This window comes from Lissotriton vulgaris, chromosome 9 (genome assembly GCF_964263255.1).
Source record: "Lissotriton vulgaris chromosome 9, aLisVul1.2, whole genome shotgun sequence".
In the NCBI taxonomy this organism is placed as follows: domain Eukaryota; kingdom Metazoa; phylum Chordata; class Amphibia; order Caudata; family Salamandridae; genus Lissotriton; species Lissotriton vulgaris.
In genome coordinates, this window is record NC_141697.1 from 1241466578 (window position 1) to 1241482057 (window position 15480).

Genomic DNA, 15480 nt, shown 5'->3' on the forward strand with positions numbered 1-15480 from the left:
TATAAGGGGCGTAGTGACCCCAAGGGTCCATAGCCCATTGGATACTACCCTACACTCCCCTAACACCCCTAAATTCAGCACTTAGAGGAGCCCCTGGCACCAGAAGAACAGATCCTGCCAACCTGAGAGACTAAGGAGGACGAGAAGCGTCGCATCCTGCAAGATCAGAAGATCAAGCAACTGACTCTGCATCAACCCTGCCCACTTGCCTGCTGCCTTCGCCTATTGCAACAAAAGGAGCTGTTGAGTCCCCAAAGCCAAGGAGACCTGCCAGCACTTCACACTTCACCCAGGAACCAAGACCTTCTGAGAAGTATCGGACCTGCTGCCCTGCAGCCTTCCAAAGACCCCTGGAAGGACTCCTTGACCACAGAAACCAGACGCCTGAAAACACCACTACACTAATCACTTCAAGCCTGAGTTGAAATGGGACAACTGCATCAGCGTGGATCCCCAGCCCTCCAGTGACCGAGCCCAATGTGGTGACACCTCTTGTGGACTCCACAACGTCCCCTGCAGCCTCTGCACTCATGCACCATCTACAGCGACTGCTACCAGCAAGAAAGCCCAATGTACAAGTTCCCCATTGCACCGATCGCCCTTGGGCCATGGAGAAGAGTACCAATCATGTTCCTACACCCCGCCCCCTCTAGTCAAAGCCTGCAGTCTCTTTTGTACCGCAACTCCATACATTAACATTGGGCGCCCAAATCTGTTTTGCAACTCTACATTCGGCCGCTCTAATGTCACTGCCCTCCACTCACCTTAACTCCTGGAGAAGTGTCCCGTAAGTCGTTGTACTATGCCCTAATGCAGCATTGACTTCTTTTCTCATAAGATAACATTGCAGCCTCCAGAAATTGCACCAATTGTCGACTTTTTGAACATAAAAGAATTCATATTTAAAAAGGTACTTACATTTTCTTTTCTTCTGATGCCTAAACTAAATATTTAGATACTTCTATTTTTATAAATTGGTGTGGATCTCTTTGTTGATTCGTGCCTCTCATTTGTTGACCAGTGTGTGTATTTTCAGACCTCCTGCTCTCCCCTGTGATAAACCCAAGGATGCTCGACCACACTACCCCCTAGCGGGGCACCATGGGATTGCCATAGCATGCCCCCGACCACTCATAAGGAAATCCCTGTCCTCTACACAATATATCTCCTTTTGAAACATCATGTAAAGAGCCAGCTTCCTACACTTTGGCATTGACAGTATCCAGTATGGATCCTCGTCTAAGCACAGGAAAACATGTATCCTGTCTCAAAGTAGGTGAGCTGAGCCAACTGCGAGATGTTTGGTGAACACCCTTGTAGCTGTGGTAAGTTCGAGAGGTAAAACTTTGAATTGATAAAAGAGGACTTCTTACCATGAAGTGCAGGTGCTTGCGGTATGCAGGGTGGATTGGAGTGTAGAAATACGTATCGGAGATCGAGCACCGTCAAAGTCTGCTCGCTACCTACAGGGGGATGACATCTCGGAGAGTGGAAATACGTAACTGAGATCGAGCGCAATCATAGAGGCTTCTTGCTACCCAAATGGGGATGACCTCTTCGAGGGGTCATTTTGGATTCTTCTGAAATTATCTAGCAGCTGAGTGGCCCGAGGTCTAGCATTTGTCTGAGACTTGTCTTTTTTTGGGTGTGAAGAAGTACAAGTACATCCCTGACCCCTTCTGTTGTTGGGGGCAAGTTCAGTGGCCCCTTTTTAGCTCTCGCCTATGTAGCGTGCATGCGCTGCATAGGAGACCTTTAGCCGTCGTACAGCTCTTTTTCCAAGCTCATACTTGTGCTTGTGGTGGCATTCAGCTTGCGGGAGTGCGCTGCGGCGCACCACAAGCACGAGTGTGTGCTATGAAAAAGAGCAAACAGCTGCTGCTTAGCGCACGTGCACTCCCCCCACCCCTCCCACTTGTTTACTTCTTCAAGCCTCACGGCTCAAGCCCGCCCAGCTGCAAGAGTTGTCTCCAGAAGAAAAAAGAGCTGCGCACAACTGCACCTATCACACACAATCCAATTACCCCAAAAAGTGGAGGAATGGCGATTTTTGTTCGAAGGACTCCAGTTTAACAACCTACTTCTGCGCCGCCTTCTTTTCGATTCTCAGAGAAGGACTCGTTTTCACGACCAAACTTCCTCTGGTGCCACTAACGCCGGCTGCTGCGTTTTCAGACACTTCACCTTAGATGACAAAGAGGCGCAGAGCGCCAGGTAGTTGGTGCACCTGCATCGGGGTAAGTCTTAGAGGTGGGCGCTGAAATCCAGCAGATGAGGGAACGGTGACCCTGAGCAGGCGCGCCTGGTCTCCCGCACCTCCCTTTGCGTGCACTGTACGGGCACCGAACAACTGACTTATGCTTATTTCCTTTAACTTGTAATGTTTACCCACCTTTGTTTCTCGTCAGTTTCAGTTTATTCCCACGTGGCTACAGCGGGAATTAACCTCAGCCTTCCCCGGTCGCGGGTTTTAACACATGGTTAACAAATTATTTTCATTCTGGTTTTTTAATTTTTTTTTATAATACCTGACTTTTTGAGACAGGGCGTAGATAGGCCTCTGCGGGGCAGGGGGTGCTGCTTCCAGGGTGTACCCATTCTATCTCATGCCTTCCCTTGGTGATGATATGGAGGGGGGGAGGGGGTGGGGAGGGGGCGTTACGCCACTACTTTGAGACTTTATAGTGCGAGCGGGAGACTTCCCTCAAGCTCTCCTACTTCCTTACACCTAGCTGTGCCACGGTTTTCTTAGTAAATTGGGCCTCCTTGTTTCATCATGTGTTGCACCTGACCAGCGCTCTGTCTGTGTTTACGTATGTGTTTTAGGTGTATAGCAGAGCACAGCACACGCCACGTTTGCAATCAGCTCATATTGTGGTGGTGTTGCTGTACCTTGAATAGTAATTTCCCTACTCGAAAAAGGGTTACAGAAAAGTTATATCATTGCTCCACAAGCTCCTAAATAAACCTGAAAATGATCCGCTTTCTTTGGCGCAGACGAATCCCTGGTTAGTCCTTGCGAATTTGTAAACCAGTTGTGCATAGCCGGCTTTGCTTATTCACGGGGACAGTTGATCGATGAAAGCAGAACGCATCTATCTCGTGTTTTATCGCTGTTGGGCGTAATGCTGTACCCCAACCCTTACAATGCATAAAATATCAACGGGAAGAAGAACAAGCATTGGCATAGCCAATAGGTCTCGCCTTTGGACCTTATAAGCGTTTAGTTATCCAGCACAATATCCTTGGTGCAACAACATCAACTGTTTGCAAGTCTAAACACTTATAAGGTCCCCAAGGCGAGACCTATTGGCTATGCCAATGCTTCTTATAGAAGTGCACGCACTTTGGAGAAGTGGATGCGCTCTGTACGGAGCTTGTGGTTCTGAGGGGAATGTTTGGAGCGGGGTATGTGGTTCAAGGCAGTACCCATGTTGAACAATGCCTAGCACCAGCGATTAATTTTAGCAGTTGGCTGCCGATGGGGGCCACAGGCACTTATTTTTGGGGACTGGCACTTCTTTTTCCTTATCAGATAATTACAAAGTGAAAGAAACGGAAAAACATACAGATTGGAAAGATGGAGGAAGACAAAGACTGGAAAACCGTCACAAAGGGAGAACGCAGGAACCTGCAAGAGCGAGAAAAAGGGGTCTGGTAGCAAATCAAAGGCTAGCAGCCTTGGTATTGGGAGCGCTGACATTTAATTGCACTGGATTGTGAACTAGAACTTCGGGCACCAGCACTCTTTCTTTCACAAATTAAGCACTGCCTAGCACTCATTTGTCAGAGATGATTTGTCACCATTGATGGTAGAAATGGCACAACCTTTCTCTGACAGGTGTGTATGAGCGTGCTTTTATCTGTAGAGCTTCCCCTGCCCCTATCTTGCTAGTTTCCTCTATCTGAAGGTAATTTTTCAGTTGGTGAAGTTCCATCCGATGAGGACTCGTGTACCAGTAATGCAGAAGAACAAGGCCATGCATCACAGCAAGGCATGCATGAGGTTCTATCGTAAGCATGATCTGTGCAGCGTAGAGACTGGGGCAATACTGCCCAAACCACAGTGCTGCCAGTACCGCAGGGAGAACAGGAAGAGTGCTCACATGGCAGCTTCCTAATCGATATCAGTCACAAGTGTCTCTATCCACTGGAGATGCTGGATGTAAAATCAATAGTGCAATATCTTGCCAGTTGACTACTTTCATCTTTTCGCGGATGACATGTCCTTCAGGAAATAGTGCACCTAACCAATTTGCATGCCAAATACTTTCAGGAGGAGCACGGAGGTACTGATGTCTCATTCTATGACACACCAGTGGACTCCAAATTCAACAGAGTCAAACATTTTTACCCTTACACTGCTTCTGGGAATAGTCATCCAAGCCATGGTTTTGTTTAGGCTAGATTACGGCAACATGTTATATCTGGGAGCAAAAAAGACCGTGATCAGACACCTTCAGGTGGTTCAGAACTCTGCCACCAGGCTTTTGTTTCAGCTCCCCAAATATTCCTCAATGTCCGGCCTTACTCATGACCTCGATTTATTTTTATTTTCACAGTCCCCAGAGTTAGGTGTGCCCAGATGGGCAGTCGTTCTTCAATCGGCCTTAGTTATGGAACTCCCTCCCGGAGTCCCTGCGTTGCTGTACCTTCCTACTCGCCTTCCGCAGGCCAGAGATTGCTTTTCGATTCTACAGCGTGTGCAGAATTTCAAAGATAACTCTGCATCATTGCCCCTGGATCGCCAAGACCAAGATGGATCGTTCGAAATTCGCCTGTGGCAGAAAATGTCTCTGCCAAGTTTCAAATTTCAGAGATTTATACTTTTTGGAAGAATATAGTTGTTGACAAGTCGTTGATTCTGTAAAAAAGGTGGAGGATGTTCGGGCAGTACAAACCAAGCAAAATAACCTGTTACAGCAACAAGCAGAGCATGTTTTGCAAGCACTCCACAGTTATGTATAGAGCCTAAGTACTGTCGGACAGTTACTGGTTGATTTCTATTATGAGGCCCTTTTCACAGTCTTTGACCGTCCGGGGACAGCTCTGTGACGGAGCTCTACCTTGGTATTGGATGATGTAGAGTGTTGTGCAGTCCCGCCACACCAACAATGCTTTGTCCTGGACTGGTGAGTTCAAAAGAAGAACTGACCTCAGTGCTCCTGCAGGAAACCTGGGAGAGGTCACTTCCCTTCCAGGGGTCAGGGAAACACCTCCTACATAAGAGTTTTCCTAGTTCCTGATTAGCACATCTTTAAGCATTTTCCATAGAATCCACTGTGCAGAGACTATTGATGTCATAGTTTGTGCATTACAGCAACATCATACACAAGCTTGCAAGCAGAACCAGCATGCAAGGACAACCCCCACCCCTCCCCCCAACAGAGCTTTGAAAGTTCCCATAATGTTAGAAGAAACCACTATAATGAATATGCTACTTACCAGTATGCATCTGTTCTTGGCATGTAGGGCTGCTAACATTCATATCTTAGCATTAGATCGCCACCTAGTGTTGGGTCCGGATGATCGCACATTGTTGTCCTGGAAGAGTCTTCGAAGTATCCTGAGATGGGTGGCTCCTCCCCTGGACTACAGTGCGCATGGGCATCGGCTCCATCCCCAGATTGTTTTTCGCCATTGTGGCAGAGGATGGAGTGAAAAGTGTAAAGGATGTCCATGCTAATGATTGAATACAATAGTATATCTGCAGCTGCGACGGGCACCGGGGAGGAGGGTGGGCGATATGAATGTTAGCAGCCCTACATGCCAAGAACAGATGCATACTGGTAAGTAGCATATTCAGTTCGAGGCATGTGGGCTGCTAAATTCATATCTTAGCATAGAATACATAGCAGTCCCTCCATTAGCGGCGGTTGCCCGTGCCAGCTGCAGAAACCTGAAAAAGTGTTTTGAGAACAGCCTGCCCTACAGCCGCTTGCTGTTTGGAATGTACATCAACACAGTAGTGTTTTGTAAAGGTATGTGGTGTAACCCACGTGGCTGCTCTGCAAATGTCCTCTAGAGGAATGTTTCCTAGGAAAGCCATGGATGCCCCCAACTTGCGTGTGGAGTGTGCCTTTGGGGGTATTGTTAAAGTGCGCTTGGCTTTTTGATAACAGATTTGAATGCACTTAACAATCCATCTGGCTATTCCCGCTTTGGAAATCGGGTTGCCTTTGTGTTGTGGTGAAAAGGCAACAAAGAGTTGTTTCGTCTTCCTAAAGTGTTGTGTCCTGTCTATGTAGTACATCAATGCCCTCCGTACGTCTAACGTATGGAGCATTCTTTCTGCCACTGTCTGTGGGTTCTGGAAGAATGCCGGCAAATCGATAGTTTGGTTGAGATGAAAATGTGACACCACCTTTGGAAGGAACTTGGGGTTAGTACGTAGCACTACCCTATTTGGATGAATTTGAATGAAAGGCTCTTGTATTGTGAGCGCTTGCAGCTCACTAACCCGCCTTAGTGACGTAATCGCAATTAGGAAAGCAACTTTCCACGACAGGAATTGCAGTTCACACGAGTGCAGTGGCTCAAATGGTGGTCCCATCAGTCTGGTGAGGACCACATTGAGGTTCCACACCGGAGCTGGCGGTGTTCTTGGGGGAATGACTCGTTTCAGACCTTCAAGAAACGCTTTAATGGCAGGCACCCTGAAGACTGAGAGATGCTGCCTGTTTTGAAGGTAAGCTGCGATGGCGGATAGGTGTATCCGAATAGAAGTGAACGCTAGTTTGCACTTATAAAGGTGTAACAGATAGCAAATGATGTTAGGGATAGATGCATCTAGCGGGTTTATGTCATTGTCCGCACAGTAAATGACAAAACGCTTCCACTTTGCGGCATAGCATGCTCTGGTTGACGGCTTCCTCGCCTCCTTGATGATGTTCATGCATTCAGGAGGTAGGTTGAGGTATCCAAACTCTAAGACTTCAGGAGCCAGATCGCCAGGTTGAGCTGTTGCGGATCTGGATGCTGAATTTCTCCATGGTTCTGCGTCAGAAGTCTGGGCGTGAGGCGCAGTCTTTGATGCGGTACCACTGAGAGTTCGAGGAACGTGGTGTACCAGGCTTGGCGCGCCCACGTTGGAGCAACTAGGATAAGTGTTATCGAGTGTTGCCGTAGTTTTCTCGCCACCAGTGGTATCAGAGGTGTCGGGGGAAAAGCGTAAGCAAATTTGCCTGACCAGTTCATCCATATCGCATTGCCCTGCGATTGGGGGTGTGGGAACCTGGCGGCGAAGCTTTGGCATTTTGTGTTCTCCCTTGTGGCGAACAGGTCTATGTCTGGACGACCCCACCTTTGGAAGTACGGCTGGAGTACCGATGGATGTATCTCCCACTCGTGCATTTGATGGCTGTATCTGCTGAGCAGATCCGCCATCTGATTGTCCTTCCCTGGGAGGTGTTCTGCCATGAGGAAGATGTTCCTCTGAATGGCCCACTTCCACATGCTCTGAGCCAGGTGAGACAGCTGTGGTGAGTGGGTGCCCCCCTGCTTTTGGATGTAGTACATCGCGGTCATGTTGTCCGTCCGGAGTAACACCACCTTGTTGCACAGATGTACAATGAAGGACTTGAGCGCCATGAAGATCGCCATCAGTTCTAGATAGTTGATGTGCATCTTCTGTTGCTGCGTCGTCCATAGTCCCTGCACTGTGTAAGTGAGCAGATGAGCTCCCCATCCCTGGAGAGATGCGTCCGTTGTCAGGATAACCTGTGGCACTGGCTCCTGGAACAGTCGGCCCTTGCAAAGGTTGTGTGGAGTCCACCAATGCAGAGAGTTGTATGCCCGACTGGTAACCAACACTAGGTCTGTTAATTGTCCCTGAGCCTGTGTCCACTGATTTGCTAAGCACTCCTGGAGCGGGCGCATATGCAACCGTGCGTGCGGGACTATGAAGATGCAGGAGGCCATCATGCCTATCAACTGCATGAACACTCTTGCTGGCAGTGAGTGTCCCGGTCTGAATTTTTGGATTAGAGACTGTATGCAGTCTATCCTGACCTGGTTTGGTTGCGCCTTGGCCGTCAGGGTATTGATTGACGCACCCAGAAACTGCCGGACATGTGCCGGCTGAAGGTGTGACTTTGGGTAATTCAACGAGAAACCCAGGTCGTGAAGGAGATGAATGGTAGTTGACATGTCCGCGGCGCACTGCTGTTCCGACCTGGCTTGAACGAGCCAGTCGTCGAGGTAGGGATAGACATGGATGTTCTGCCTCCTGAGGTGCGCTGCCACTGTCGCCAGACACTTGGTAAACACCCTTGGGGCAGTTGTGACTCCGAAGGGTAGGACTTTGAACTGATAATGCGTGCCCTGGATAGTGAACCTGAGGTACTTCCTGTGGGACGGGTGTAGCGGAATGTGGAAATAAGCATCCTTGAGATCTAAGGTTGCTAAGAAGTCTCCTTTGTTTAACATAGGAAGAATTTGTTGGAGTGTAAGCATGTGGAAATGCTCTGACAGTATGTACAGATTGAGGGGACGGAGATCCAGAATTGGTCTGAGAGATCCATCCTTCTTTGGAATGAGGAAGTACAGGGAATAGACCCCTGTGCCTTCCTCCCCCACTGGCACGAGCTCGATTGCTCCTTTGTGCAGCATCACCAACACTTCCTGCTGCAATAAGTGCAAGTGCTCTGCGGACATAGGCCTTTGCCTTGGTGGAATGTTGGGTGGAGTGGATTTTAACTCTAGACAATAACCGTACTGGATAAGCTGTCGCACCCACCTGTCTGTGGTGATGTTGTTCCAGACGGGCAGGAACTGCTGTATTCTCCCCCCGACAGGTGTTAAGTGGTCGGGGGGCAGTGACAGCGAGTCACTGGCTGCTTGGGGCAGAGGAGCGTGAATTGTTGCCTCCTTTGCCGCGTCCTTTGTTGCTGTTTCCCCTGTAGCCCCTCTTGTTTTGTTTGGGGTACGAGGATTGTGCTCCACCTCTAGGGAACTGTGACTGCTGACCCAACTGTCCTCTGGTGACTCCACGGGCACCTGAGCGACGAAAATTATTGCCACGAAACTGCTGTGATTGTAGGGCCCCCATAGATTTAGCAGTTTCAGTATCTTTTTTAATTTTTTCCAGGGTGGTGTCAACATCTGGACCAAACAGTCTATCCGGGTTGACTGGTTGATTAAGTATGGTTGTCTGAATGTCAGGTTTGAACCCTGATATGCGGAGCCACGCCTGCCTTCTGAGCATAACACTGGTGTTAATGGCCCTAGCGGCTGTGTCCGCGGCATCAAGTGCACACTTTATGGCCGCGTTGGAGATCAGTTGCCCTTCTTGTATAATCATTTTGGTGCCCTCTTGAAACTGCGGAGGCAGGTGTTCCACAATCTGCTCTAGTGTGTCGTAATGTGATCTATCATAACGTGCCAGTAGTGCCTGTGTATTTGCAATACGCCAGAAATTGGCAGCCTGCGCAGCCACTCTTTTGCCTCCTGCCTCTAGCACTTTGGACTCCTTATCCGGGGGAGGAGCTTCACCCGTTGATTGGGAGTTGGCCCTTTTGCGTGCGTTTGCGACCACCAGGGAGTCAAGCGGCAACTGTCCTCGAATGTATGCAGGGTCCGCAGGCGCTGGTCTGTACTTTTTTTCAATACGTGGATTGACCACCCTCGCCCTGGTAGGCTCCTTAAAGATGTCCGCAGCATGCTTGAGGACCCCTTTGAGCATAGGCAGTGTCTTTACAGTTTTCTCCGAAACTGCAAAGGTGTCGAACAGAAAGTCTTCCTCAACTGGGTCAGCATGCATGTCCACATCATGATTAGCAGCTGCCCTTTCAATGAGTGCATGAAAACCTGTAGAATCCTCTGTAGGGGACACACGTGTACTGAAAGTCTGTGGGTCTTGTCCCATATCTTGGGTGCCCTGGTCCCCAATGACATCATATGAATCTGGCTGTGCCTCAGGCTCATTGACTGGGAACGTGTATTGTTCATCTTCACCATAGCCTTCACCTTCAGAGTGGTCTGGAGACGGTGTTGGGCTCCTTCCCATAGGAGGCTGGATAGGTTCCATGAGGCCTGAGGCGTCTTGTGGAAACTTTTTCTTCTTTAGGGGAATGACATAGGATTCCACCGGCTGCGAAGTGATCTTTCTTTTGTAAAGGGTTAACTTCCCCGTGTCCGCATCTATGAAACACTCCGAATCCTCTTCCTGGTCGAGCACCTGACCCGAAGATGGCCCTGCCGCAGAAGATTCCGCCTTCTTTGGCGTCGATTTCGATGAAAAGGCCTTCGGCGCCACTTTTGGCGGTAGAAGGAAGAGGAGTTTACTTGCGGGCTTGACCGGGACGTCTGCCGCCTTCTGCGTCGATGGCGCTGGCGTCGACGAAGAAAAAGCCTTCTCCCTAATTCTTTGTAGTGAAGAAGCAACGAGAGATGCGTCGGTGACCGATGTCTTTGGCACCGACGAGGCGGCCTTGCCGTCGGAAGCGACGTTCCGGTGCTCCTTTGGAGGGACGGACGGCGCCGACCCCGAGTCCTTGGAGCGATGCGCAGATGTCCCCGTTGGAGCCGGGGCTGTGTCGCTTACTTTGGTTGGCTTTGCCGGCGCCGACGCGCTAGTTTTGTGCGTGCCACTCTTTTTAGCGGATCTCTCCTCCGGCGCCGATTTTGACCTTGTGGAATCGCCGTGTTTCTTCGACTTCTGTGGACCGGAGGTCGACGGAGTCGATGAGGCTGCCGGTGTAGGTGTTTTTGCGGTGACGACCGCCATCTTAGGGACGTTTGAGTCCTTGACTTTCGGTTTCGGTTTCGGGTCGGCCATCTTAGGTGCTGCCGAGACCGTTGCTTTCAGTTTCGGTTTCGAAACCCTTGGCGCAGCAAGTGTGTCCGTGGCCGGGCCAGCAGGCGAGGCCGTGGCTTGCGCTCCAGGGTCTTGGGTAAGGCCGACAGGCGATCCCGCGACCCTCTCCTGATGTCCGTCAACTTCGGGGCATAGCTCGTCCCCTGAGCTATCTTCCGCGGCCCCATAAACCATATTGTCGTCCCCTACCTCGTCGACGTATTCAAGGTCTTGATCCACGACTCCGTCGTCGTCATATTCCGGATCGGCCTCGACCTCCGTCTCGGGCGGGGAGATTTGAAGATGATGGCTCTGGTCCTCGTCTTCTTGGTCGTCGAAGATGTTTTCTGGATCCGGGGCCGCCTGTTTGGCCACAAGGCGCACCGCGCGCCGAATCGTGAGAGTCTTCTTCGACCTGAAACTCGCACAGGCCCTGCAACTGCCTTCGTCGTGGTCCGGCGAAAGGCATTTATTACAGACCGGATGCACGTCTATGTGTGGGTATTTGGACCCACAGAGCGGACAGAGTTTAAACGGACTCCGCTCCATGTTGGGAACTTGTTGTCGAGTCGCGATGAGAAGGCCTCGATGTCCGAAGAGTGTTACAAACTCCGCTGAATCCGGCTCCGAGAGACGGAAGAACTCGAGACCGTACGCAAACAATACCGACGTAAAGAACCCAAGCCTTTTGGCCGTAAAGATTGATGTTTATTCGGTTCCGACGGAGAGACGTCGAGACCGCATCCGAACCCAATGGCGGAAAAAAACAATCTGGGGATGGAGCCGATGCCCATGCGCACTGTAGTCCAGGGGAGGAGCCACCCATCTCAGGATACTTCGAAGACTCTTCCAGGACAACAATGTGCGATCATCCGGACCCAACACTAGGTGGCGATCTAATGCTAAGATATGAATTTAGCAGCCCACATGCCTCGAACTTGACATGGTCGACTTTATTATGAACTACCGAGTGTGGTGACACTTGTACGCTGACTGACCCTGCACACACGTGCAGCTGCTCTGTTATTAAAGGTTCCGCCTTGACAACAAAAACAAAGAAAATTCAAATGTTAAATTGGTCATGCAATCTGCGGACTCCAAGGCGTGTTTAACAAGACAAGTTCGATCACAGGTGCTTTTTGCCTTTGGGCGAGTTAGTGTGGGAAGCACATGCCTCTGAAGATAAGAAAATATAGGACAAGAGCAAGGAGAAGAGACCATGACTCAGCGACAGGCTTAACTGACAAGTTAAAACAGTTCCTTGCCCATGAGCACATACGAAAACAGTGTAAACCTCATTTTAAGAGAGCAGACAAATATCTGAAAAGAAAAGACCCCAATCCCGCAATTACATCAATAACTTTCTGTGTGTTTGATGAACACCGTAAGTGCGACGTGAATGCCCAGACCTGGGTCCCTTGCTCACTGTGTCACTGGAAACCAGCTACAACTGACTGAAGAGCCCCAATCAGGGCGAAACCGGTCCAGGGTTGCTTGTGTTCCAGTTGAGAGGACCTGGCCTGGCAGTTCGGGTGCACTGTTCGTATTGGAGCAGGACAAAGACCAATTTACATAATGCTGGGACTACTTTGGGGTGGTTTGGTGGGCATAAGAATGATGTGTAGGTAAGTTACCCGAAGCAATTGCCAGTGGTTAGACAAATTATAAGCATTCCTCCCATCAACCTCTATGCGTTTGATGAAATGACAAACATTTCTCTCCTGCACCTGAAGTTGACCCTTCCGGCATTCATGTGGAACTCGTAAGACAGCCATGTACACCTTACATTGGTTCTCGTGTTGGACTTTATTCTGGCTCATATGTGGGATTCTTCTGGCATTCTGATACGATTCACCACTCCGTTTGCTGCGATCTAAACAACTTGAGGATATTTAGATGCAGAAGGTAATGGACAAAAAAGGTGTCCTCTAGCAACATGTTGGACAGGGCGGCATCATCAGTCAGACATACAGCGACAGGCGTGAAGATTGCTGGGTAAAGTTTCCTTGAAAATAATTCTTTAAATTGGGCCAGAGAATCCAAGATTAAAATGAATAACAGACGCAGACATGCACGAGACCCCTAACCACTGTACAAATTAAAACAGAGCATTACTAAAAGCACAGTACAAGAACATCCCTTCTAAAGTGACCGACAGACACTGGAGAATGCATGAAAAGCGGCTTTACCTGTGGGGGGGTGTACGGCATGATCTCCAGCTCACTGGCCATTGGAGACTGGATCGGCGGTAGGGGCGGGGCTTCAATGATTTCACTTTCTTCTACAACAGCTGGCATAATCTCCTCCGTGCCTCGCTCCAGCTCCGCAAACTTGACTTCTAGCTCATGGATCTTCTTCTCCAAAAGAGGGGACGGTTCCTTCTGTGGAACGATGGGTTTTCTAGAAGACAATAATATTAATAAGGCGCTCCAGGTTACAGCTCTGAAAAGGCAGTGAATCACTGATGTTGCTATCGAGTAGGCAGAGCGTTTACGTAATTTGAGATCAAGGCAGGGATGATCAAGACATTCCGCAACAATCTCGGTTGGCGTGTTTGCTATAGAAGGTTTGAATAAAGCCGAGACAGAGTGTGGGCCTATGTTACAAAGGGCTCTGCAGGTAATACTGGCAGCCTTAGGTCAACCATGTTCACTGAGAACCAGCAAAGTGGGAGAAAGCGCTTAAGAAATTGTACTCTAAACTGGGCTATTAACTGATGACTTCTAATAATATCTGAAGAAAACACAGATTGTGCCTGAAATCCATGTCGCATTTAATATTCAATAGCCATGCTATATAAACCTGCATATGATGGACAAGCATATATTTAGAGTGTTGAAGTGGTTTTTAAACCTCATTTTTAAATAATGTAACATCAATATGCACCCACATACAGATGGGACATTTAAATACAGATTAACATCTTTCTAAATGAAGGCACATCGAAATGAGATACAGGACGTCTGGACGTTCACAAACATTTGTTTGTAAAAGCCAGTTTAATTTATGTTATTAAGGCTCCACATGCTGTAAGAATGTCAAATCTTTTGGAGATATCAAAGAGAATCTGGACCCGATATAGGTCTTGGCGGAAGGGTTACTCGGTCACAACGGTGATGGATACGCCGTCCACCGAAGTATAAATCCCATTGTATCCTATGGGTAGACTTTCCCGTTTTCAGTTTATATTTTTGGTAAATTCTGGTTTTTTTTCTGTGTTTTCAAGTGATTTCAATACCTTTAAAAAACAGTGGTAATCAGTGGTTACACACTTTCGCGCCAATACATTTTTTTTGTTTTTCTAGAGTTTTTGGAGTGTTTTGCTTTTAATATTGCTTGCATTTTGCACTGATAGTGCATCTTATGTAGACAGTGTACGTACAGTGCATATGAGGTCCAAATACATTTTTACAAATCAAACTTATCATAGTACACCATGCATAACTTCTTCAGTGAGTCTTTGGTCATGTGCACTCGCTCTTTCCTTCCCACGTAAACCTTAATCTATGAAAATGCCCTCTCAACGTTGGCACTTGAGACTGGCCAGGTCAAAACAGCCAGAACACACTTGCTAACTCTGGCCACTGACCGCTTTCCAAGACAAAACTGCTGCACCTGAAGATTGCGATTTCCGAGGACAGGTTCTGCATCATATGCGTTGAACTGGGCACATATGCCCTTAGTCATCAAAGTGGTAAAACATTAAGCAGCACTTTTGAAACTCCGGAGAAAATTCCCCTTTATGGAAGGGATCTAGAACTTGTGCAGAGTACCACAGAGAGGCTTCATGGAGTCAAATGGCATGGTTGGTGAAGGTATACCAAAAGATGGAGTGGTCCTCCTCACCAAAGGGACAGGACACGACAATGACACCAAGTCAAAGAAAATTCCGTTTGGGACTCCTCAATAGCGTACTCGGACACTCAAATCTCAATCACACCTCATTAATATACAAACTGTTGCAATCGCCAAAGGATAGCATATAAATACTTTATTCACCAGGTGAATGCACAATAAAAAATTCTATTTCATATATATAGAGAAATGAATCAATAAAATACATTAAACAAGTAATGCACAACCATTGAATAAAAAGCAATCTAATATTTTTTCAAAAAATGTTTCCCTATAATGCACATTAAGCAAGTTAATGTCTCACAATTTGACAATTTATTCAATCAATGTGAGAAAGTGCCATCTTTCTTGCATTGGTATGCCCCCACTTTTTTCTGAACTACTGATGTGCTTTGACTGAGTGTGCAATGGGCTCCTGCCAACCAGGTACCCAGGGCCTGTGTTCCTTCCCTAAAACTGTATTGAAACTAAAACCCAATTTGCATCTCTGGCCAGCTATCAGCCCCTAGTAAATGGTACCCAGGGCACTGTGACCAGAGAAGCCCCCTAAGGGCTGCATCACTTATTGTGCCACCCTTAGGGGGCCTGTACCCTGACACCCACACCCCCCCCCCCCTTTGCAGGCTGAGTGGCTAAGTGCAGAACTAAACATAAAGTCGACATGGCACACATCCCTGTGTGCCATGCCCACAAACCCACTGCCCTGGCCTACCTCAGTCACCCCTCTAGCTGGGTGCCCTATACCAGTGGTGTGGGCACAGGGGCATGAGCCCTGTGCTCCTACAGTACCCAGGGCCATTCCTGGGCACTGTAAGCGCGGTGCTGCCATT

At 48.5% G+C, this 15480-nt stretch overlaps 1 protein-coding gene across 7 annotated transcripts in view; it reads right to left on the reverse strand.

The window, feature by feature from the left end:
- Positions 1-15480, reverse strand: part of PBRM1 (polybromo 1) — a 368051-nt gene that overhangs the window by 65088 nt on the left and 287483 nt on the right. For all 7 annotated transcript variants that reach the window (XM_086939413.1, XM_086939411.1, XM_086939408.1 and 4 more), the window contains exon 24: positions 12985-13195. In XM_086939413.1, coding sequence (XP_086795539.1) covers positions 12985-13195 — 211 coding nt within the window. The remainder of the gene's footprint in view (positions 1-12984; positions 13196-15480) is intronic.